At 38.9% G+C, this 25,955-nt stretch overlaps 1 protein-coding gene across 2 annotated transcripts; it reads right to left on the bottom strand.

Moving 5' to 3' along the window:
- Positions 1-455: 455 nt before the first annotated feature.
- On the bottom strand, positions 456-25,863 carry mpnd (MPN domain containing). Of its 2 annotated transcripts, NM_001102976.1 has the most exon segments (14): positions 464-2,570; positions 7,586-7,678; positions 10,813-10,902; positions 10,985-11,055; positions 11,148-11,316; positions 11,480-11,556; positions 11,665-11,737; positions 11,990-12,086; positions 12,235-12,307; positions 16,729-16,864; positions 16,952-17,182; positions 17,538-17,767; positions 24,850-24,901; positions 25,392-25,412. In NM_001102976.1, coding segments are annotated over 12 exon segments (1,401 nt in total). In that variant the 5' UTR covers positions 17,742-17,767; positions 24,850-24,901; positions 25,392-25,412; the 3' UTR covers positions 464-2,483.
- Between the last annotated feature and the right edge of the window lie 92 nt (positions 25,864-25,955).

The following is a 25,955-nucleotide window of genomic DNA, read 5'->3' on the forward strand; positions in this document are numbered from 1 at the left end:
TCCACTTTGCTCTGTATTTTGTACTGCGTCAGCCAAGTTTTCATGATAAAATCCATTTTGTGTGTCTCCACACAGGCCCTTATAGTGCCTGGCAGTGCAGAGACACATGGGAGCAGATAAGTACAAAACACAGGCAGAGAAAAGCAGACTCCCCTGCTCCGTGTGAAATTAGCTTTATCATCCTTCTGATGTTTTAGTGTATTAAAAATATACAAATTGTGTAAATGCACAAATTGAAAACCATGAATGGTATGTACCAGTTTTGTTTAATTTTTGATAAAAGAACCATTAAAAAAGAAGAGAAGAAAAATTTTCTATTTTGTATCTATTAACATTGCATTACATAAAAGATGCTACTCAGCTAGGTGTAGAACACATGTATCAAGTGAGTAGTTTTTAAATGAGCCTTGTTTTTGAAAGAAATGCACAAGAACACCAGAAAAACATCAATCCTGTTCGTTTAGACACTTGAATGTTTTATTTTACTTTTTCTTTCAGCTTTTAAACATTCTCCAGTTTTACTGTCTTGTGATATGGCTAATGTTTTAAGAATGTACCCACAAGGAATTTACATATAAATGACCATTATAAACAGTATCTAAAGCCCCAAAAGCCAGAACGAGTGTTTAATTTGTTAAAATGCATAGGATTGTGTATCTTTTCTCCAATATAGTAACCTTGATTTTAAAATGATTGCTTCTATTGGTACCTAATGTTTATCTTAGTAAAAACCTGCAATACAGGTATAGGACCCATTATCCAGAATGCTCGGGACCAATGGTATTCCGGATAAGGGGTCTTTCCGTAATTTGGATCTCAATACCTTAAGTCTATTAAAAATAGGATTAATAGGATTATTATTAGGATTATATTAATAATTTATTATTTATATCTTAGTTGGAATCAATTACAAGGTTTTGTTTTATTTCTACATAGAAAAAGGAAATCGGTTTTAAAATTCTGAATTATTTGATTAAAATGGAGTCTATGGGAGACGGGCATTCCGTAATTCGGAGCTTTCTGGATAACGGGTTTCCGGATAAGGGGTCCGATACCTGTACTGACAGAATTCATAAACTGCACACATGTGCATATTAGTAAATGAAGTGAATATACATCAATAAAAGCCATGTATTACATTCTTATCCGCTTTTTACAATTAAGGTTACGGACAATTAAATACAGAATATCTGTTTACATACCAAGAAATAAATCATAAAAAGTGCTTGGTGGTGGCTTGATGGTTCAATGTACTGTTAAATCATTGGGTGTGTATCAACATTATTATTAACATTTATTTATAAAGCACCAACATATTCTGTATGTGTAGTGGGATAAAAATGTATTTTAGATTTACTTGCCTATTGTTACCCTAACAACAAATATGGGTAGAAGCCAGATTTTATATACAGAACTTAGAAAGATTCTGAAGCTTTAGCCTTGTGTACTAACATTAATGTTTCCGGCCTTTAGTGTTGTGCAAAGAGTGTCACCATCTTGGATTTTGTGTCAATGACACTGCACATTCTCAGTGTGCTCTGGGCAGCTATTAAGATGCTAAGCTTAGGTTTGTTGCAAATCATCAAGCAAAAAAAGAGGTTCAGATGTTCATAGAAGCTGTTGCTACAGAGTTGATCATTACACTCTCATCTCATCAAGTCAACTAGTTTCTGAGCTTCCATGTAATTAGAATTTTAATTATCAGCCTTATTAATATATTCTATATATGCAGTATAGTTAGAGTCAGTCTGACAGCACAGAAAATGTGCAGTGAATTAGCAGAAAAGAAGACGGGGAGTTACTGGGTGAATCTTTGGAGGCACAGATCTTTACTGCTAAAGGGCTGTGGTTGCCTTGGGCTTGTACAGAACCACAAAACATAATGTACAAAATGTCTGCATTACTTCTTTGGATAAGCTTTAGTTTTCCTTTAATGCCGTGTTTTGCACAATGAAAACGCAGCAAATTCTAAAAACTGATGTGATATTTCAGAGGATACACTTTGTATCAGAGGTCCCCCTTGTCATTTAAATGTCAAAAAAGTTTGAGAGCAACACAAACATGCAAAAAATTCTTGTGGGTGCTATATATGGACTTGGATATGCTACTAGTAGCCCCTGTTGTAGTTTGGCAGTATGCATGTTCCTTTTTTACAACTAAAGCTTGCCTTGAAGCCATAAATTCAAAAATAAGAACCTGCATTGCGATCACTGGGAGCAACATCCGCGTGAGCAACATGTTGTGTGCAAGCCACTGGTTGGTGATCACTGTTGTATATGATTTCATATTAGCTCCCACATGTAATGGAGGTGGGGTGCTTTATTAGTCTGCACATCTATGTGTGAAGTTCTAAAACAAATTGCATAAGTACAGTTTGCCTTTCTGTCATCAAATGAAGACTGAAGCACATTTATTTATGAATTTCCCTTTCTGTAATTGGCTGTAAGGATCATATGCATTACAAACTTCAGCTTTGGGTCATTTTAGCCTGCATGTTTGAGAAATGTGTATACTTGGTCCAGAACTGGTCCAAATCCATGGTCCTTTGGTGTTCGGCTGGACAAGGAACCCTGTAAGAAATGTTGATACAAGCAAGCATCAGCTGAAAAACAAATGAACAAAAAATATGTTGCTAATACTATATTTCTGTTAAGGGGTGATGGGGATACAAGCAGCACCATGATGTAGTGGTTAGAGTTCTCTTGATACTCCATCATAGCTCTGCTTAAAATATAAAGCTCTTCCCTGTATTCAAATGTACCTTTTACTGATTCTGTACAGTTAAAAGGATAAACTGATTTTATGACTTTTATTTAAAGGGATTCAGATTGAAATATTTGTGTGTAGGCAGCAATCTTGGTGCATTGTGCCTGATTCTGAGCTAGCACTAAACAACAGAACTTCTTGCAGATAAGCTCTTGTTTCATGACTTAGGTAAGCCAGACTGGGATTTGTACTATAGAGTGCTTTTCTTATATCTACTCTCCCATTGTTCTGATGGGGGGGGGGGGGGGGGCATTTACGAGGGGTGACATCACTCCAACTTGCAGTACAACATTAAAGAGTGACTAAAGTTTATCAGAGCACAAGTGACATGGCTGAGGGCACCTGGAAATCGAATAACATGTCTAGCCCATTTCAGATTTTGAAATTAATTATAAAAAAAATCTGCTCTTTTGAAAATTGAATATCAATACAGGATTCTGCTGAAAGAGCACTGTTAATTGATGCATTTTGTAAAAAACATGTTTTCTTGTGACATAATCCCTTTAACAAGATGTGTCATTCTTGGAGAGGCCTGGAATTTTCTTATGCATGACAAAGACAGCAAACTGGAAACATGGACACATTTGAACATATTCAAACATATTCAAACATATTCATATTTTAATTCAAACACCAAGGAAACAATGAGTTTGGAATATAAAGTAGAACCTCCAACAATGTATGAAAGCCCTTTTTCATATGTCTTGCCAAGGAAATTGCAATTTTACTTACCTTTATTTGTAAATTTCTAACATGGCAGTGCATACCCTATCTATATAGGAAGGTAGGGCAATTGTCTTACTTAATCAAACGGAAACACTAGCTACAGTATAAGACTTTCTACTTACAGAAGATATTAATTTACTATAGCAGAAAACCATACTCTCATTTGCACTCGTGTGTCAGGACATGGAAGAAAGGGATATTAGGTAATAAACATTTCTACTTTCTTTATACCTTGCACACCAATACAAACATAGAAGAGATAAGCCATTCAACGTGTAGGCTTATAGTATATCCCCAACAACAAAGCACTTAAAGGAAGAAAAGTTAGCATAAGTAAAATTAATTCAGTGTACATATCAGAAAGGGCAGACAAAGCTCTCCTTATGTAGTTATAAATTAAAAGGCAGACAACAACAAAAGCTTTTCAGGATATCACCCTTCCTCAGTTTAGCTTTTGTTAGATTAGTTCCCAATACAAGCAGCACTAAAACAGGAATATGATTATAGGAACATAAAATTCAAGCTCCTGTACTTTACAGAATAACTCTGCAGTTTAAAAATGTGCATCTTTGTTAGAAATGCTGAATCTTCTGCAACAAAATGTAGTAATACTAGCCATGTTCAGTGACAAGCTCTTTTAGGTAACAACACTTTCAATGTTATATTTAAATATACATACATATACACACAAAATGCAATTCAAGAGAATATCTAGAATAAATACCTTCCAAAATAAGATTCAGTGCTGGAACTTATCTTAGATAAAAAGCTATACTAAGCTTTTCCCAGAAGTTGGCCACAATGGACTAGACAACACAAACACTAAATAAAATAAAACTGGGCGACAAATCATACATTGCACTTATTTTTTGTTATACTAGGAGAAATACTACCAAACATACAAAACAAAATGATAAAGAAGTCACATAAGTTAAACAATCTTGTAGTACAGGTATGGATCCAGAATGCTTGGGACCAGGGGTTTTCCAGATAAGGGATCTTTCTGTAATTTAAACATTAAATAAACCCAATAGGATTGTTTTCCCTGCAGATGGGATTAATTATATTTTAGTTGGGATCAACTATAAAGGTACTGTTTTGTTAAAAGGAAATATGTTTTTAAACTTTGAATTATTTTATTAAAATGATGCCTAGGAGAGATCCTTTCTGCAATCACAGCTTTCTGGATAATGGGTTTCCATAAAATGGATCCCATACCTGTAGTAACATATACATTTTTAAGCAAAATGCTTTGTGTCCTTGTAACAATATAATAATACAGATGTATTTCACTCCTAATGAAGATAATAGTCCTAGCCACCAAAAACTATGATATGTGGCATGAAGTAGGTGACTAGAGGAAAAATGTAACAAAAAAACAGACCCAGTAAAAACCAGCACTCAGACTTATTATTTATTACTGATGTGCCTGTACCTGAAACCTTCCGTGTTTGGATTTCAGCAGGAAACTACAAACTTAATTAGTTCCCCTGTGCCTGCACCTGGCCGATGCAAAGGCACCGGGTTCAGGCACATCAGTAAGATTTTTAAAGTGTAGGGACACATTCTCGGCCTGCCTTTATCCACAGGCTAAGAATCCTCCCCATATTTCAGTAACCTTAGGTTTTACAAGATTTGCTGTTGTTTTTACCCTGCCACAAATAGGCAGCAGATAGTGATGATTATAAAATACTTTGGAAATCATCTGTGTACATTTTCTCAACAATGTTATAAGAAATTAATAAGAATAGCTTTAGAAGGAATAATTCTACAATTTGTGGATGTACTGTTTTGAATATTAAGCTCACTCTGGGTTTATACCAAACTTATTGTGGCAACTGGGAATCACTTGGTCTGCATAGTTTTGTGTCATCTGCATGCACTGATACATTGCTTATAACACCCTCCCCTAAGTCATTTATATACAAATTAAACAAAATTTGACCCAGTATAGAACCCTGAGGGACCCCACTGAGAACCTGTACCATTAACAACCACCCTTTGTACCTGATGCTTTAGCCAGTTTCATATCCATGTGCAACCAACATTACTCTTACCAACAAGCCTTAGTTCAGTCACTTATGCAGCACTGTTAAAAAAGCTTTGGCAAAATGCAAATAAATTGCATCTACTGCAACCCCACTATCCAACATCCTGCTTATATTGTTATAAAAAGCAATTCATAATCTTTCCTAAACCCATGCTGATCACTACTCATAATATACTGTATACATAAAATAGAAATAAATAATAAATGCAGCTAAATACTACATAGCAGGTCAGAAACAAGTGCAACTAGCAACAGAATTTAATAGTAATAACAACACTGATGTTAATCTGTAACATCAGCTTATATGACAGGCCATCCTCATGGTCTGCTTGATATTTTGCATCAACCCCTAAGCTCAGCTTCTCAGAGCCCGCTGATCATGTCAGTGTCCCAGACACTTTCCAAGATCCTGTGACAACTGTAAAGGCCTGAATCATTGCTGCTATTGAGATGCCGAAACTTTAGGGAGGTGCAGTATGTTTCAGTATATATATTGTGACAAAAAGGTTTGTCTCGGTGAGAATTGTCTCTTGGATGGCAGATATATAGCACCCAAGTTGAGATACTGGCTCCTTTAAATCTCCAGGGCAGGAGAGGCTAGTGCCCTGAAGTATGGTTAGAGAATGCTGGAGCCAATTAGGCAACACCTGAAGCATTTAATGCGAGACTGGGTGTGAAAAGGACTGCCGGGCTTTGGCAGTGAGGATTTGGTTATACCATTTGTTGAAACTACAGTCTGGTGAGACTTGGGGGCTGATTTACTAAGACACGATTTCGAATCCGAATTGGAAAAATTCCGATTGGAAACAAACATTTTGCGACTTTTTCGTATTTTTTGCGATTTTTTTTCGGCGTCTTTACGATTTTTGCGAAAAAACGCAAGTTTTTCGTAGCCATTACGAAAGTTGCGCAAAGTCGCGATTTTTTCGTAGCGTTAAAACTTAAAAGGCGCGACGTTTCGCGCAAGTTTTAACGCTACGAAAAAATCGCAACTTTGTGCAACTTTCGTAATGGCTACGAAAAACTCGCGTTTTTCCGCAAAAATCGTAAAGACGCCGAAAAAATCGCAAAAAATACGAAAAAATCGCAAAATACCTATCATTACGAAAAAAACACAATCGGACGCATTCGGCCCGTTCGTGGGTTAGTAAATGTGCCCCTTGGTGTTTGAAAGTACAAAGTTTAACAAAACAAAGTTGTGATGTATTATTTTGCTGAAGGAAATAAAGCACAGGCCGAGCCTGATCATTTTGGTTGCAAACCAGAGTTGCAACCAGAGTCTCATCTGTGAAGCCTAGCTTCCCTTACGCTACCGGCTGCTACCAGCTAAATCCCCAGGCCCGTATTTGTGGAGAGGCCACAAAGGCCCGGGCCTAGGGTGGCACAAACCTGGAGGTGGCATGCCGCCCCAAAATCGTTTTTTTTTTCACATTTTTGTTCCCATACGGCGTACTGGGGACTTCTCCCCACTGCTCCGTATGCAAGTGTGACCTTCCACGCACACGCATGAACGGAAGGTCACACTTGCATACTCCGGGGGGTGTGACAGGGGGGCGGCCGGTTTGGAAATCCGGCCCTGTAAATTCCCACAATATATATAAATATATTATGGCATTTTTAGCCATATTCGTTTTTAGAGTTTAGTTATGTTCTTTAAACCAAATTTCAGAAAGGCTTCAGTCCGCTTATTTTCCACCATCTTCTTTTATATTGGTTTTTCAATTCTGTTTAATTCGATTCTATTTAACCTGTCCCTCTGAAACAAAGTATAGCCTTCAAAATGTACTACCCAGTCATGTGACTCATTCTGCCATGTTAGAGCAATGCCTATTATGTCATATTTCTCCTTCAGCACTAGTACCTCCAGCTGTTAGGCATCACCACAATGTGTTGTTTTTTAGGTGTAGAAGGCATGTATGTGGGTGGTCATGAGTTAATGATGGGTTTTTTTCTTGTCTAGGGGTGGCAAGATTATACCATATTTGCAAACTGTTTCTTGGTTTCTACCATCTTTGCAAGCTGTGTAGGGTGTGTAGGGTTTACCTTTAATTTGTCCAGATAGGTCTTGTTTTCTTTCCATATATCCTGGAATGGTATTAGATCTGGAGAACCTTTATAGAATTCCACCAACATCATCTGGATGACAGCAGTTGCAAGGGGAAAAATAGTGTTTAGTAAGTAAATCAGTTATAATACAAAGGATGTGGAATGCAAGGCCAATGACTGGACTTAAATTAAAAAAATCTTGCATTGTAAAAACTGTATATTTGAGAATGGGAAAAATATATATGTGTGTGTGTATATATATATATACCCCATGATCCTGACGACGATCCCTGGTGGATTGAAACACGTTCATATGAGTGTGGAACTATTTTGAGCTGTGAGTGCTATATTATATATATATATATATATATATATATATATATATATATATATATATATATATATATATATATATATATATATAAAAAGTGGCCGGCACTCCCTTCAATACTTTGTCAAAAATGTATTGAAAACATATTACTTTTTGCATACTCATATTTTGGCTGTGCACCCCGCAGGATATTGAGCCTTGGAGTGCTGACACTATTTGGATATATATATATATATATATATATATAATCCAACAAAAGGTAGCACTCCACTTACATATAGTCGAATGCCCGGGTGCTAATGCAAAACAAGAATACAAAATACTGCAGAAGGAGCCAGCACTCACAGGACTTTAGATCAATCAAAAGAAAATAAATAGAGCTTTCAAACCAAGTGATGAAGCATGGTTTTTTATAAAATAAAAAACCATGCTTCATCACTTGGTTTGAAAGCTCTATTTATTTTCTTTTGATTGATCTAAAGTCTTGTGAGTGCTGGCTCCTTCTGCAGTATTTTATATATATATATATATATATATATATATATATATATATATATATATATATATATAGTAATGCACTCAACAGGAATACCTATTAAAAAAATTATTTAAAGTATTCCCTTTAAGTGTGCTACTATGCTTTTCTATTAAACAAATTTACAAGCACCCGAGCAAGTTGCTACATTTATATAATAAGAAAAGTGATCAAAGAATTATTTTTGTACCACGATCTGAAAACTATAATCTTTGATCACATGCACATGTCATTAAAACTTCTAGGTATAAATTACAAATCAGGTTATGTCAGGTAATCTAAAATAAGGGCCACGACTAGGTAGCACCCTTAAATGTCAATGGTCATGTTCTTTGATAAACATGACCTTTGATAAAGCTCGGGTATACTGAGCAAAACGTGCGTCAGGCGCACATTTTTAGTTGAGCAGGCAAGTGTTTGATGTGCCGAGGGTGTTGATGGGTTTGGGGTGGTGGGAGAACGGAATGGGATGTTGATAAGTGTGGGTTGCTTATAGTGGGCTGGGTAGCTGTAGTAGCAGACCAGTACTGGAAGTGACAGCCGCACTTACCTGATTCTTTCCCAAATCAGTTCCTACCCGGGAGGTACTGAACATGACCATTGACATTTAAGGGTGCTACCTAGCCATGCCCCTTATTTTACTTTACCTGACATACCTTAATTTTTAATTTATACCTATAAAAGGTTAAGTTTTAATAATTGTGTACAGTATGTGATCCAAGGTTATAGTTTTCAGAGGGTGGTGCAAAAATAATTCTTAGATCACTTTTTTTTCTTTTTCTTATATATTTATACAATTGATCATGCACACCCCTGTGACCTATTAAGTCTTTAGTGTTAGTGCTTAAGTTGCTATATTAGGGTTCTTCATCAAGTCCACTGCAAATAAGCAATGCTAAGATGGTTCTGATATCTGAACAAACTTACAAATCAACATCCCATAGCGTATTGATACTTATCAAAGCATTAACCATATCTTATAATAATCTTATAATAAGCAATTTCCTGATTCCAGACTTTAATTGTTTATCAAAAAACGTGTAACAACATTGTTTATTGAGACCCCCCGAGGCCACAGTCTCAGTTTTTTAATACAAAAAATCCTTCTGGGATAGGGTATATGGTCTATACCAATATTTTTAAAAGTGGATAATCAATGCTGCTTTTGTGAATGGATAATCTATGTTTAATTTCATCTTTTTCTTTCACTTTGAACTGATATCAACACTTTAGCAATTCATGCGAGTGCAGCTCAATATATATAAGGTTTTATATGCATGTTCTTCAGGAGTAGTGCTGAATTTGACACAATAGTTTTCCCTATTTCTCATGCACAAAGAACTTAGCAGAAAGTAATGTGCAAAGTGCAAAAAAGGCTTCAATTTGCTATTTTTCTGCACTTTGCACATGGTCTCTGCACTTGATTTTTGGAGCACAGAGACCTATTCTACTTCCACAAATACAGCACTGACCATGTATGTCAGCGCAATACTGGTGAGGGGAGAAAGACACATTCTAAATTGTGCAGCATTCAGATGTACAAGTTACAGAGCATATGGATTTTTTTTTCAACATATATGTGTATTTGTGCCACTATATATAATATCCTGGAAAGTAGGTCTCTTCCAGAATGCTCTATAAGACACAACAGAATTTGAATATACCGGGCTATGTGCAGTCAGGTTGAAAAATCCAGGACTGTTGACCATACTGGCCTCAGGTCACCATTAACATTTTGGCTTTCTGAATTTATCAAATTTTGTATGCAGTCTGTATGTTTGATGCATACAGCCACCTATTGTACAGTTCTACAGAATAGGTTACCTTTTCTTTTAATAAAGAACTTTTACTTATCAAACAAAGCATCACTAAAATTTGTTTTTCAGCTCTATAAAATGACATTTCTACAAAAGGATGAATAACTTCTTTTGGGCTAGATTACAGAAGTCATTGGTATATTTCTTCCTGGTGAATTGGCATTGAAATGCTGTATAAATATTATGTTAGTTGCATGTAAATACTTTGATTAGTTTATAAAGTAAGACTAATGAGCCTAGGAGATTATACAGTTATAACCGCCAACTCCACACATCATTTAAAAAAAAAGGAATAATCCTTAAGACTTAAATGATTAAACCATGACAGTGACTCCAGAAGCTAACATTGCAAAAACATGCACCACTTGTTGCACCACCTCACTAGCAATGTTACTAATAGGTAAGGAAGGTAGGAAGGCTGGCATCACTCCAACATGGTGATGTTATCGCAAAAGTTTTAGCAGCCCAAGTAAGAGGACATATAAGAATGCAGTGGGTTAAAATTGTGCATGTGCTAATGTGCGTAAAAAGTATTCCTTACCATTTGATGTAGGATGTCGTTGGTCAAGAAACTGTCCTGTGTATATGTAACTTCAACGTCCATTGGGATTCCATAATCACCTGGGCGATGCTGTAAGTTTTGAGAGTGAAGGAAAAGCACCGCATCATGCACCCCTTCCCAACCATATCATACAACTTTATAAACAAATTACCTCTGCAGGAGGCATGACCCAGAAGGGACATATAGAGGATTCAACTCCTTCATTCATTTGAAAGTAAGGCCCTGAAACAAGAAGATAGTAATGTATGTAATTTAAATGTTAGTCATAGCACTGCTTTTGTTACAATACAGGGAAATTGTAAAATATAACTTACCACAGATCATCCCAATACAAGGCTGGAAACTGTTCTCTGTGCCCTGCAATTTGAGCTGATAATCCATCTGTGCCTCTATGTCCTGCAAGGATGGCAGTGCTGGGCTCTGGGGATGACTGTGATACCAGCCAACAAGGGAAAGACCCCTTAAGAACAAGCTCTGGTATATCTGGTGGTAAAAATGTGTGGTCGGATAGAAGGAAAAACTAGAAAGAAGTATGGAGTAAGGTATAAAAGTAAATATGTTTTTGTTATCTTAACATTTTAATATGTTATCCTATTTTTAGCTGCTCGAGTTCAAATCCCACCTTCTCTTTTCCCCTACAAGTTACCTCCTCCTCAATGGCAGCAGCAGATTCTGTGTCTCTCAGGCGTGCACGGCATGGGAAAGCCCGGAGTACACTCAGCACTATAAACAGATCATGTAAAACCAAATGTTTAAAATAGGAACAAATGGTGCAAGGAAATTTAATAGAGCTCCATTCTTGCCAGTCATGTATGCAGAAAACACTCTTACACTGGCTGTTCGTGTCCCAGCGTCCCCCGAGATATCCTACTACCTCACTGCGTGTCAGATGACTGTGAAAGTCCTAGAGGAAAAGGTAACCGCAAACTAAGAAAATCATTCTGCAAGATTGAAAAAATTAAATTCTAATTTCTCTTCAGAGAAATCATATTTATGTTCATTTGGGTAGGGTCCACTTTACCTCTTGTATGGGTTATTGTTTGTATTTGAATGTAAATCTGTATGTTCAATGTATACACCCATGTATTGTACAATGCAGCGGAATATGTTGGTGCTTTATAATACATATATTATACATAATAATTATAATACTAACCAGTAACAGCAGAGCATTACTTGAGACAGACACATGAAATGGCTGAAATTTGTTCAGTGCCATAAAGCAAGTCAGTTCAACCAAGGTATGAGGATCCCTGAAACAAACACAAATGATAGAGCTAAGAAATGTCAAGCAATTGCAAGAAATGTAGTTCAGCTATCGTAAGTGTAGTACAGGGTTGTTCAATACTGAATTCCACTGAATATTAATTGTTAGTCCTAATATGTTAGTTATTTGTTTACCTTGCAGAATCCCGGCTTCCCAGTGTGGAATATTTTACAGGTATTCGAATTTCCTCCTGTCCACATCTGTGAACTGTGAAAGTAAATGAAGAATTGAATTATAAGGACAAAGTCATTAATAGTATATAATGCATGATCATGCAGCAAAGTTCTCTACTGAAGTAACTGTAGTGCATTTCCGGTTACTTACAGTATGTAGCTATATCTCATTCCTATCAGTCAAAGGTAGCAGAATTTCATGCTTCACAGCTGATATATAAACGATAGCTAAATAACTGTTTTGTCAGATGTTTAAACCACATTATTTGAACCACATGTATAACATTATTTTAGGCTGCAGACCTCTATAGGCTTGCTGAATGAAGAAAAGCTAGTGTTGATCAATGGACTTGATCAAAGTCTTGCTGCAATTTTTAAATCCAAAGGATCTGTTTTGTTTTTTTTTTTTTTTAAAGTCTGATTTGAATATTATTTTTTTAGTCACTTTTCAGTGTTTTTTTTTTTTTTTACATATTTCATACACAATACTGGTTAAAGCTAAAGAAGAATTATTAAATGGTGTATGTTAAAACCCAATTTGTGCCAACAGCTAGTAAAGAGCACTGAAGTAAATTCCAATATTTATGTATTACTCTTAGATATACCAGATAAAACTTTTTGTCCTTGATACAATAAGGGAACCAGATTACTCCAAATCCTCCCAAAATGCACTACGTTCATAAAAGGCCCATTCTAAGAATTTCAAATCAGATTCAAGAATAACAAACTTTGTTTATGATAGCATGCCTTAAAGGGGCAGTTCACCTATAGGTATGTTATTGAATAACAAGTTCCAAGCAACTTATACATTGGTCTTCATTATTTATTTTTAATAGTTTTTTTTTAATTATTTGCCTACTTTAATTGCTTCTTCTATTCAGGTCCTCTCCTATTCATTCAACCCACACTCTGGTTGTTAAGGTAACTTGAACACTAGAAACCAGATAACTTTTTAACCTGAAGAGCTGCTAAACAAAAAGTAAAACACAAATAAAAAAAAAGACCAATTGCAAATTCTTTCAGAATCTCTACATCATACTAAATAGCTGTATATGTATGTATGTATTTATCAAAGAGAAGAGATTGTTCATAATGGTTTGCAAGACAAGAAGCTCCATTGCCCTCTATATGATAATTGTTTGGCATGGCATGATAAACACTATACCTCCCAACTGTCCCTCTTTTGACAGCTCAGCCTGCAGTCCCAGATTCTTACTGAAAAGTCCCTCATTTTCCTTTGATCTCCTGTACTGAATGCCAAAAAGGATACAAAGTTTCTTAAACTTAACACCTGTACTTAGATACAATTGTAACTAATGAGCTAAACAGGTCTTGGGGGGGGGGGAACTGAGACTTGCAACTTAAAGGGCAATTTTACCTTCATTAGCAAAACTGTAATAACACAAAAAACAAGACCCCAAAAACCCCCGGAAATGTGTTCAAATGTTACATAACCTGCCAACTGGGAGTGGGGTGTGGTCACAAAAATGGGTGTGGTCAAAACATTTTCACTGCACTATATATATATACATTTCTTTTTGTTCCTCTTTGTAATGTTGAGTCGTATGAAACACTTTTACTGGAGCTTTGAAGCCATATCATAGAGGTCAATAGGGGATGATCTGGACATTTTGATTCTGCATGTTTGAGCGACAGGAATGAATTAAGTTATCATATGACTATACCTTTTTATAATACTTTTTAAAATTGTATGCAAGCTTTAAAAGTGATGATATTTGTAGCAGCTAAGCCACCTTTATTTTCAGTCTTGTAAGTAATAACAGCAATGTTAATGCACCTTTCTGAATAAAAAGATGATCTATCCTGCTTTTGCCCTAATACTAGATTTTATCTAGAACCTCGGCTATAAAGTAAAAATTTATTTTCAAGTCAGAAGCACTTTATACAATGCCATACATTGGTGATTTGCAAAATTAAGAATGGTTTATTCTGATGACAGGATCTGTTTAATTTATAAATTTATTATGACTTAAAGGACATGTAAAGGCTACATTTTCCAACAATGTATATCAGTTGGGCACGTCTCCCCCACTCAAATGGCATAATTTGTACTGCACATATCCCCTCCATTTGCCAGCACCATTACATTTTCCTAAAACATATCAGAGCTATCACCTGGTCATTTGTCCTCTGATACATCATCAGATAATCTAAATCTGCAACCAGCATACACACACACAGACCCTTATTCAGCATACATTTCATCAAGAATACAGGCTCACACAGGCAGAACTGTCTCTGATAAAAGTTCTGCTTTGCCTAAGAACTGTATTGATTAAACCAAGCTCAGGAGAGGAGGTTAGGAAAAACAAATAGGAGCAGACAGCTAGGGCTGAGTTTCTGTGGGAACCAGGAATGCCATCTTTTTATTGGCTGCAAGAATGGAAGATGTGTTTACTAATCTGAGTTTAGAACAACTGAGCATGCCCACAAGCCAACAGCCAAAGCAAATTCCTGAGGGAGGGGGCCGAGTGGGTTACAGGAGGAGAAGCAAATCTAAGTGATTAAGGAGATGTTACTATTAAGCAGCCTTACTATTAACCTCTGGACAACCAGTGTGGCAGGTATTGAAAGATTTCAAGAGGCAGTTCACTGATAACATTTTTGTGTGCGGGATTTACATGTCCTTTAAGTGAACTTTTCTTTATCTGTATAAGCTTTGATGCAGCTACTTTTCTGTGTGCTGGAAAGGACATAATGTATTATATATGTGTAGAATCTGGTACTTGCACACATGACCAGTGGAGGGCCAGCTAAATAAATCTGAAATTCTTGTCAGTAAAGGATTAAAGGAATACTATCATAGGAATACATGTTTTTCATGTGTGTGACAAAACACATCAGTCAATACAGCTTCTTCATTTCATTTTGAAATTTTAGATGCGGCTAGCCATATTCTTCATTTCCCAGAGTGCCACAGCCATGTGACCTGTGCTCTGATAAACTGCAGTCACACTTTACTGCTGAGCTGCAAGTTGGATTGATATCACCCCTCTGCCAGCAGCCAATCAGCAGAACAATGGGAAGGTAGCAAGATATAGCAGCTCCCAGTAGATATCAGAATAGCACTCAATAGTAAGAAATCCTGGTCCGACTTGGGACTCCTCCAGTTACATGGTAATAGGAGAAACAATAGCTTATCTGAAAGCAGTTCTAATGTGTAGTGCTGGCTCCTTTTGAAAGCTCAGACTCAGGCACAATGCACTGAGATGGCTGCCTACACACCAATATTACTAAAAAAATTAATTTGTTGGTTCAAGAATGACATTTTAAATTATAGAGTAAATTATTTGCTATGTATACAGTGTAATTTAGAAATGAACAGTATACCATAAAAATCATGACTCCTGTAAACCATAGTGCTCAATTCTTTACTTAAAAGTTAGATTTACCTGAAACTGCAAACTTAATATGCTTCTTTCCTTGTCCATAAAGCTTTGCCTTGGGCTCATTTTCTAATATCAATGGTAAACTGTACCAGTGCTGTTACCCATGGCAACCATTCAACAATTAATACTGTTACTGAGCTTTATTTATGTAATGCCAATGTAATAACACAGTGGTCCCCCCAAAAACACTTTATTACATTATTATGCACAATTTAATAAACCCACATATGCCAGTAAGATCACTGCAGAAACGGATACATTCAAAACCATCAACTGAACTCATCAACCTCAGCTACACTTGCATATGGAGAATTCCACAAACTTGTTCTTTCCTAGTGCTCCCATGCTGCTTTTTTCTCTTAGCCCCCCTTTACCTACCTCCTGTAAAAAAAAATAAATCAAAGATGGCGATGCATTCCACAGTGAAATGCACAGTCATCTTTGATTTTCCACCTGTCAATTCCAGCATTATCAGAAGTTGCACGTAGTGATAAGAGGCGGGCGGTGGGCAGCGGGACTTTTAAACTACAATTGGGACTACAGGTTCTGAAGTGAAACTCTAGATAATTGGGAGGTATGTTATTTTGCCTGTATACTCTTGGAGTGTAAAAGAAAACCACAGTACCTGTGGAAAAGCAAGAAGACATGGCAAGAACATACAAATTCCATGTAATGTTGTAGTCAATACTGAACTCAGGACCCCAGCACTGAGAGGCTATACCTTTCCTCCTTCTACTACTAAGAAAGTAAATACAATTAGTTGCTGTACTGGTGCAATTTAGCATCTATGTGAAAGACAAGGCAATGTGGAAGTTCTTCTTATCCCCAGTGGGGAGCAATATTTTAACATTTTGTTATCCCGATATGAAGACCAGTAAAAAGTATAGATATATTCACACATTTGACAGCTTTCAATTTCAGCAGCACTATATCACAACTTTGACTACATTTCATAGTTCATTTAATCATATGTTTATATTGCTTGCTATTATCTATTTTATTACCTAATGTATACAGAGATTGGATTTAAGAAGTATACACCCACCATGATCTGTTCCTCCCTTGCACTGAATCTTGTTACATTCTGCTTGTTCCAGGTTACTTGACTTTCCATCTCGAGCTTCTTCCTCTTCTTCCTCATCCTCAATAAGATCCTCCTCCTCTCCTTCGCTTAGTGGGCTCTGTTGCTTAACATGTGTAGAATAAAAAACAAAAAACTAACAGAGCATAGAGGCAAAGGTTTTTTAAAGACTAAGAATTTAACTCACAGCTTCGGCAGCTGGTCCATGAGCTTGGTTCTGGCGCAGCCATGCTGTTTTGTATTGGTCTAGTTTTTGCCCTTTGTACCTGACTGATGCCCATCCGCAGCCTGATTTTTTTGCAGGATTCACAAGCCGTTTGCAGTGTGTTGCCCAAGCGCTAGGAGAGTTAAAGGCCTGTCCATTCTCCTGCCATCTGATTTTTCCATCCACTAACAGGTCACCCTGGAATTTTCTTCCCTAGGAAGAAAGGACAGCTTTTGGTATCATTGCCTATGGAACATGTGGCATTTTGACCTCCATTGCCATCCTCCAGAAAATATCAGCAGCCTAAATGGCCCTGTCTCATTCTCACAACCACTAAGGATACTGAACTGGAAGCACCGTATGTAAAACAATGTAGAAATGAGACAAAGCTCCACAGAGACAGACCTCTGCTCATTTCAGAGAGATGTTTTGACTGACCGTTTTCTCTGCTGGAGGACACCGGAGGACAGTAGTGGTCAAAAAGCCTTTGTGCTATTTGCTACATTCTTTACCCCATCATAAGTAAAATTGACCACTGTTGTATTTAGAAGAGTATTCATTTCTTTACCAGATAGTGTATAGAAAGAACACCCTGTCCAGCTTCTATCAGGCCATCCTTTAGCAGAACTCTCAGTGTAATTCCTCTCTTTGTTAGAAAGTTGCCAGAATTTCCTGTTGAAGGCAGTTTCCCAGAAATCTCTGCTTCAGTATCCTCCAGTTCCTCTTCATCCTCGTCATGTACTTCTTCTGCCCAAGGCGACTGTGCATCCATCATCAGAAATTAGGGACAGTGACGGCCTTAAATGGAAATAGGTAAAATGATTTAAAGTATAATTTATAAAATTATATATATACACACACATAGCATATAATGTATAAAATGCTGTTTGTAGCAGTATAATCTAGCTATGCCATAGTGGGATTTTTGGCTACCTTGTTTAAAGGGCAAGGGCACACACTGGGTATCAGACAAGTTCCCTTGCCCTGAAGTTGTGAGATGGCAATTTTAGTGAGGCTCTCTCTTTTGACCAGATCTTTAGAACTACTGTGTCTCCTAGAAGTCTATTAAGGCTAATCCTATGCTTCTTACCATTTTTGCGACCTAATATAAGAATAATTATATATTACTATGATTTTTACTTTGATTTCTCCAAGAAAAAAATAGCAACAATAAGGAATGCTCTAATAACATGGACTTTCGTTGGGACAATCTAAAGCACAGTTACACAGCAGCTCTGCAATGTGCAAATACAACTACCATTACATTTATATGGCTGCTGAACATCTGAGCTTGTAGAATTAGTTTGCTTTATCAATACATTTGCAGTCATATTCTTTTTAAGGTTTCAGTTCTTTAAGAACTTTTTTTCCCAGGCATGCATGCAACCCTTTAAAAATATCACATTTAAACTAAGGGGATTTAACTAGTGGGGTTTATAGAATAATTCTAAAATTAACAGTTTAAATCATAGAGGCTTTAATAATAATGTTCTCTACCTTTGTTAAATGATATTTTAAGCTATTCCAATCTTGAATTTGTATTCTTTTATCTTTGTGTAGTAATATTGCGTACTAATATTACAACTATACTGATAATTCAGGCATAATGAGCAGCGCCGGATTTCTACTGGGTGATCCCCACCTGCCGCACGAACACCCCCGCCACGCTAACGCTCATGCGCCAAAGTTAAAACGCCCATACGAAGAAAGAAATGCCACCCCACACCATTACTGACCCACTGCCAAACGGGTTATGCTGGAGGATGTTGCAGGCAGCAGAACATTCTGAACGGGGTCTCCAGACTCTGTCACATGTACTCAGCGTGAACCTGCACAGGGCGCCAGTGGTGAATTTGTCAATCTTTGTGTTCTCTGGCAAATGGCAAACATCCTGCACGGCTGTAAACACAACCCCCACCTTTGGACGTCAGGCCCTCATACCATCCTCATGGAGTCTGTTTGAGCAGACACATGCACATTTGTGGCTCGCTGGAGGTCATTTTGCAGGGCTCTGGCAGTGCTCCTCCTGTTCCTCCTTGCACAAAAGTGGAGGTAGCGGTCCTGCTGCTGGGTTGTTGTCCTCCTTACAGCCTCCTCCACGTCTCCTGATATACTGGCCTGTCTCCTGGTAGCGCCTCCATGCTCTGGACACAACGCTGACAGACACAGCAAACCTTCTTGCCACAGCTCGCATTGATGTGCCATCCTGGAAGAGCTGCACTACCTGAGCCATTTGTGTGGCTTGTAGACTCTCTCTCATGCTACCACTAGAGTGAAAGCACCGCCAGCATTCAAAAGGGACCAAAACATCAGCCAGAAAGCATAGGAACTGAGAAGTGGTCTGTGGTCACTACCTGCAGAACAACTCCTTTAGGCTGATGCCAGACGAGGCGTAGGGCGGATTTTTTTGGCAAACGGAAAAGCGATTGCTGAATTCCGCCCTACGCCTCCTAAATGTGCCTGCACCGGAATGAATGGGATACACTCGAGTGCAGGCACATGTAGCCGATATACGCATATACGTATATAGGAGGCGTAGGGCGGAATTTTCAGCAACCGCTCTACGCCTCGTCTGGCATCAGCCTTATTGGGGATGTCTTGCTAATTGCCTATAATTTCCACCTGTTGTCTATTCCATTTGCACAACAGCATGTGTAATTGATTGTCAATCAGTGTTGCTACCTAAGTGGACAGTTTGATTTCACAGAAGTGTGATTGACTTGGAGTTACATTGTGTTGTTTAAGTGTTCCCTTTATTTTGTTGAGCAGTGTATTTAACTGTGGTCCAAGTTTAGAAAAACTGGGTGGAGCCAACAACAGATCAGATTTAATTCAGTGATGTTTTTCAAACCAACATGAAGTTGGTTTTCAAACTTTTCTTTCTAGTTTACTGTATGCACTTTTACATAAGCTTACAACACTGTAAATATGTTACTGCATTATTATTTTCTTATTTAGATTTTCAGATTAGCACAAAGCTGTGCCTGTGTCAAGCCCATCCTAAAAAAGGCCCTGCTTGACCAGTCCTGTCTCTCTAACTACCGCCCTGTCTCACTTCTACCGCTTGCCTCCAAAATCTTAGAGCGTATTGTCTTCTCCCATATCACTAACTTTCTTAATGCCCATAATTTATTAGACCCTCTGCAATCTGGTTTTCGGCCTGCGCACTCTACTGAAACAGCCCTGTGCAGAGTTACAAACGATCTTCAGGTTGCCAAAGCCAAAGGTCACTTTTCCATACTAATCCTCCTAGATCTATCGGCTGCGTTTGATACGGTTGACCACTCCCTCCTGATGCAAATTCTGCATTCGATTGGTCTCCGTAGTCAGGCTGCATCCTGGATCTCTTCTTATGTCTCTAACCGTTCATTCACCGTCTCCTACGCTAATAAAACCTCATCTCCAGTTCCTCTTAATGTGGGGGTACCTCAAGGCTCTGTACTTGGGCCGTTGTTGTTCTCCCTCTACACGCTGTCTTTGGGAGATCTTATCCGTTCATTTGGCTTCAAATACCATCTGTACGCTGATGATATCCAAATTTATCTGTCAACCCCTTCATTAACAGTTGAAACTGAGACTCAAATCTCTAACTGCCTCCTGGCCATCTCTAACTCAACCTAACAAAAACTGAACTAATGATCTTTCCGCCTAAGCCTGGTCCTACCCTCCCCCTTTTCTATCTCTATTGATGGTACCCTCATCAACCCCGTCGATTCGGCCCATTGTTTAGGGGTGATCTTTGACTCCAGTCTCTCCTTTTCTAACCACATTAACACCACTGTCAAAACCTGTCACTTTTTCTTATGCAATATTGCCAAAATTCGTCCCTTTCTTTCTGTCACGTCTGGACTACTGCAACCTGCTATTAACCGGCCTCCCTAACTCCCATCTTTCCCCCCTACAGTCTATATTAAACACTGCTGCCAGAATTCTCCTCCTCTCATCCAGGAGAGTTCAGGCCCTTCCCCTGCTAAAGGCCTTATCGTGGCTTCCTATCAAACAAAGAATATCTTACAAACTTCTTCTCCTAACCTTCAAAGCCCTCCATTTCTCTGCTCCTCACTACATCTCGTCCCGTGTGTCTCCGTATGTTCCCGGCCGACTCCTTCGTTCCTCGCAGAGCAATCGTTTGGTTGCGCCCCCCACTACTACTGCGGTTTCCCACCTTAAACCTTTCTGCCTTGTTGCCCCTTACATTTAGAATGCCCTCCCTGATTTCCTCCGGAGAGAATCCTCCCCCAGTCTTTTTAAAACTAAGGTTAAAGACTACCTTTTGGAGCACTCGCCCAGCACCTAATCTAGGAACTGGCACTTATATTGTAGTTACCCTCCCATATAGATTGTAAGCTCTACGGGGCAGGGACCTCCTTCCTCTTGTGTCCTCAACTCTTAAGGTGGCCATACACGTGGCGATCTGACGATGTTTCGTACGACCATCGGTCGCACGAAACATCGTAAGATCCGCCACACACCATTCAGGGCTGAATCGGCAGGTAAGGAGGTAGAAACAATAGGATTTCTACCTCCTTCTGCCGATTCAGCTCTGAAGGGAGAATTTTGGTCAGGCGCCTTCTATGGCGCCCGATCAAAATTTTCAAACTGGTCCGATCGGCGAGTCGTCCGATATCAGCAGCTTCCTGCGATATCGGTCGACTCGCCGACATGCCATACACGCACCGATTATCGTACAAAACGAGGTTTCGTACGATAATATCGGTGCGTGTATGGCCACCTTTAACTTATTGCAGCTGTATTTATCTGTATTTATTGTTATACTTTGTATTTATCTATTATCTTATTAACACCCTGTTTGTATTAATGTATTCTACTGTACAGCGCTGCGTACATAAGTAGCGCTTTATAAATAAAGATATACATACATACATACAAAGCTGCAGTATGCTTACCTTCTCAGTTTTCTGGTTGTTTTTATTTATGTTAATGGAGTAAATGCTAGCTCTTCATCTATTCTTCTTCCTGTGCAGCATGGTGCAATGTTCAGCTTTTTCATACTATAGGGATGTTAAATGGTTAATCTTTTTCTGTCTGACAGCATATTACATAGGAGTGACCCTTGCCCTGAGGGAGGTGTTTTCTCATTGAGCTCCATAGGAGTTAGTAATTTCTGTGTTTGTTGTTCTCTAATGCTAATATTACAATGAATAGTTGCATCTATATTTTACAGGATAGCTTGACATCACTATGCCTATTTTGTATTAACTAAAGTTCCTGCTAACTGTTTAAGAACCACTGCTGCCCAACCGATTCATTCACACTGAGAGTTCTAGTTTACCTACACCCTTACTCCACTCTGCAATAGCCCAACCTGAGCTTGAGAGTCAGATGTTTCATTGATTTGCAGGGAGTTACTTGGACGTATCCTTCACCAGGGAGGGGGTTGAGGACAAGTAAAGAGGTACAACTGCAGTGCTCTCTGCCTGGGACACTCAGCCCTCCATTTACCTATTGGCTTACATTACTATATTATTGTCCTTTAGCTAACAATTTATTTAGCTCTGATTATCCTTTTATGCTGACTTTCTATCTGGAAGCTGGCTGGACTAGTGTAGAACTTCTGCATTAGGCCTCTACTTGAATGTCATAATTTCAATGTTTTTACTGGGTAATGTAATAAAATGCACATAGTTTTCCCTGGTGCCGAAATTCATAGTACCAAATAAGTTATTAGGGGTGGTTTACATACCTCAAGGGTGCATGCCCTTGCAAACACAGTGTGCAAAGTGCTAATTGTCTACCTTTTTGGCACTCAGGGCTGGATTTCTAAAATAGGCGCCCCTAGGCCAGTCTCAAACATGCTGCTCTCCCACCCACCTAGCAACCCGTCCCCCTTGTAACCCAACAACCTGATGCTCCTTGCCCCCCACCATGTGCTTGCACTCACATCTTATACTATGTTAGTTCTTGCAGCCAGGCCTGGAACAAGGAGTAGGCAGAAGAGGCACCTGCCTAGGGCGCAACGATTAGGGGCGCCAGGCAGGAACCTCTCCTGCCTACCCCTAGCCTGCACTCCCTTCCCTTGCCCCTGCAGGTTGTCATTACATGGTGGGGGGAAATGACTCCCCCGCTTGATGGAACTGTGCATGTGCGCACACGCGAGGGGGGTGGAGGGATGGTGCAGGGGTGAGGTGGCTGCCTAGGGCGCCCAGTCAGCTTGGCCCGCCCCTGCTTGCAGCTGCTGAGGACTCCAGCATGTCCAGTACTTCAGACTGGAAATGCAGCTGGGCGGCATGCCACCCCTATTTTTGTGCTGCCACAAATCCAGGTCTGTGTGCACTTTGCATGCTGCATTCGGCTTCTCAAAATAGGCCTGTTTTCTTTGAACAGCTGGCCAATTAAGGCTACCTGCTGATTTCTGTTTTCTATAGGTGACCAGCATCAAACTTTGCACCTTTTTTTTACATAAACCCTTAGGGGCACATTTACTAATCCACGAACGTCCGAAAAGCGTCCGAATGCGTTTTTTACGTAATGATCGGTATTTTGCTACTTTTTCGCGAATTGTCGCAAATTTTTGGAGCGCTCAATACGAAAAAGTCGCGACAATTCACGAAAGTCATAATGGCTATGAAAAAGTCACGACAATTCACGAAAGTCATAATGGCTATGCAAAAGTCACGACAATTCGCGCAAGTCGTAACGGCTACGAAAAAGTTGCGACAGTGATGAAAAAATCGCAAAAAATACAAAAAAGTCGAAAAATGTTCGTTTCCAATTCGATTTTTTCCCATTTGGGATTTGGATTCGTGGATTAGTAAATCAGCCCCTTAGTATCCCATGTATTATCTTTTATTTATATAGCATTAATGTACTGGTGCTCTCCTCCATTTTCAGTTCATATGATTAAATTAAGCAGTTATTTCCAGTTGTCTAGCTAGTTAGCAAAAAAAAAATGGAAAAACACAAGTCCCCTTATGGTCCAAGTAGAAACTGCTATTAAATGCACTGTGTGAACAGGTAATAAAGATTTTCGGTGTCAGGGGCCCCCTCTGACATGAAGCTCCTCTCTGCTGTACCTTCTGTAACCCCCCCCCCCCCCCCCGTGGCAACCCTGTTTGTAGAGCATTGTATTAGCCATATATTTCTTTTTGATTAAAATACATCAAGTTCATGTTTATGCTATTCATTAAATGTGTCTCCTGTTGACGTTATTGTAGGTACTGCCCACCAACCAGTAAAATGACACCCCAATAAAAAAAATAAGAACCCGCTTGCAAGCCTACATCTCTTTTCTACCCCAACAACACCCCAATTATGCATAAACACCTACAATGATCCACATGACCAACATGTTATTTGTGCTTCAGGGGCCCCCTCTGACAGGAAGCTCCTCTCTGCTGTATCGTCTGTTACCCCTCCCTCCCAAGGTAAGGGGGACTGGGGGGTGCAGGCGGCGTGGCCGGCGGGGGCACCTTGGGGGCGCGGTGCCCCTGGGGTGGTAGCCCCAGTGGGCCCTGCACCCCCCCAGTCCAACCCTGGTTATATAATGGGATTTCTGCCTGAACCTTGACCAAAAATCAGTTGGAGAGGGGCAGAGACTGCAGCTAAATGTAAGCTCTAAGGCAGAAGCATCAAGCAGGTTCAGTAATCTCTTTGCTGAAGGAGAGGTGCACAATGCAGCAGAAAACTAAAATATTTAAATCTGAAAACAACAAAATGAAAGTGCAGGGTAGGGTGATAGGTTTTAAAAACGCGGCAATTTACATCTGTTCTTTGCTCACTGCCCTGCCCTTTGTAAATAACCAATATTGTGCTATTGCATTTGGCATAGCATTTGTTTTCTTTTTTTGTGGATGACGAATTGTTTACATTTTTTCATGCAACTCTAAACCATTGACAAGTGGTTGATAGTGGTTAATTACCTAAGCAACAATGGAACTTCAAAATCAATACTGAGGATGAATCGTAGAGTACCTAAAAAGAAGCAAGGTATTAGAAATAGGAACTACAGTAAAACTGAAGCTGCACAGTCACTCTTTTTTATTTCATGTCCTCTGCATATTAATATATGTATATATATATAGAACATGCCATTAGACACCTTTTCTTATACTGTGTAAACTGCAAAAATGAAAGTGATCCTATGGCTTTTTCTACTCTTATTTACATTGATTTTTCCTGTCCTACCAGCAATTTTTATTTTCACAAAATGATCATGTACTATCCTTACTCTGTTCCATTTATCTTTATATTTATGATATCATTGCTTTGCAGCATTTGTAATATTTTGCAATACAGTTTACATAGAGGGCCTCCTGTACTAACACAAACATCATCTCTCTCATAGGCTTACTGCACAATTTTTTTTACTAGCTATGCTTTCTCTTTGTTTCCCTTTCTCAAAGCATCAACTGCATAATCTTTCTCTCTATTTCCCATCCCCACCCAGGTGTCAAAAACTGACCTGTTCAGGCCTCTGTGGTCTCATTTTCTGGAGGAACTGATGTTAAATGAAGAATAGTATCCTCAGCATCCCTCCTGGTGTGCACGCTCCTGAGTCAGAACATTTTAGTTCATGTGTCAATACGTGCTCTCGATTTGTTTTATTGTAAGTAGACAGGACCAAAACAGTCACAGGAGCAGGGGCACGGTTCTCTGATGCCTGGACAACAGGAGTGAACCACAAATGAATTCATTACTTGTAAAAAGAGGCAGAAGGCATGCATTTGCCAGGATCATCTGTGTAGTTGCTGGTTATGAGGTTGGAGCTGTCTGAGCTGTGGCCTCTTGACAAGCATCTTAATAATTTGTTTGAAAAAAGGGCAGTCAGACTGAAAAATGGATGGTAATATAACATCTATAGTGACTGACATTTTAGAGCAAGCAAACAAATATTAAATGAAGCCACATTATGCTGTAAAGTAGCAGGCTTCCCCTCCCCCGGGTTGGCGTGATCATCACCCACTTCTCCCCCCTCACCTCAAGCGGCAAAACAAAGGATGAGAAAGCTGGGGGCTTACAGAGAGCA

Source organism: Xenopus tropicalis, chromosome 1, assembly GCF_000004195.4.
Source record: "Xenopus tropicalis strain Nigerian chromosome 1, UCB_Xtro_10.0, whole genome shotgun sequence".
In the NCBI taxonomy this organism is placed as follows: Eukaryota; Metazoa; Chordata; class Amphibia; order Anura; family Pipidae; genus Xenopus; species Xenopus tropicalis.

Bases quoted from the DNA above. Each gene is read 5' to 3' on its own strand.
- mpnd (XM_031902290.1), bottom strand. From the start codon at position 17,744: ATGATGGATGCACAGTCGCCTTGGGCAGAAGAAGTACATGACGAGGAT. The intron at 11,317-11,479 runs GTAACTTGTAGG...TTTTACCACCAG, and splicing joins CTGCTGCCATTGAGGAGGAG to ATATACCAGAGCTTGTTCTT. The intron at 2,571-7,585 runs GTAAACCCTACA...CATTTCTTACAG, and splicing joins CCTATCTGGACAAATTAAAG to GGTTCCTTGTCCAGCCGAAC.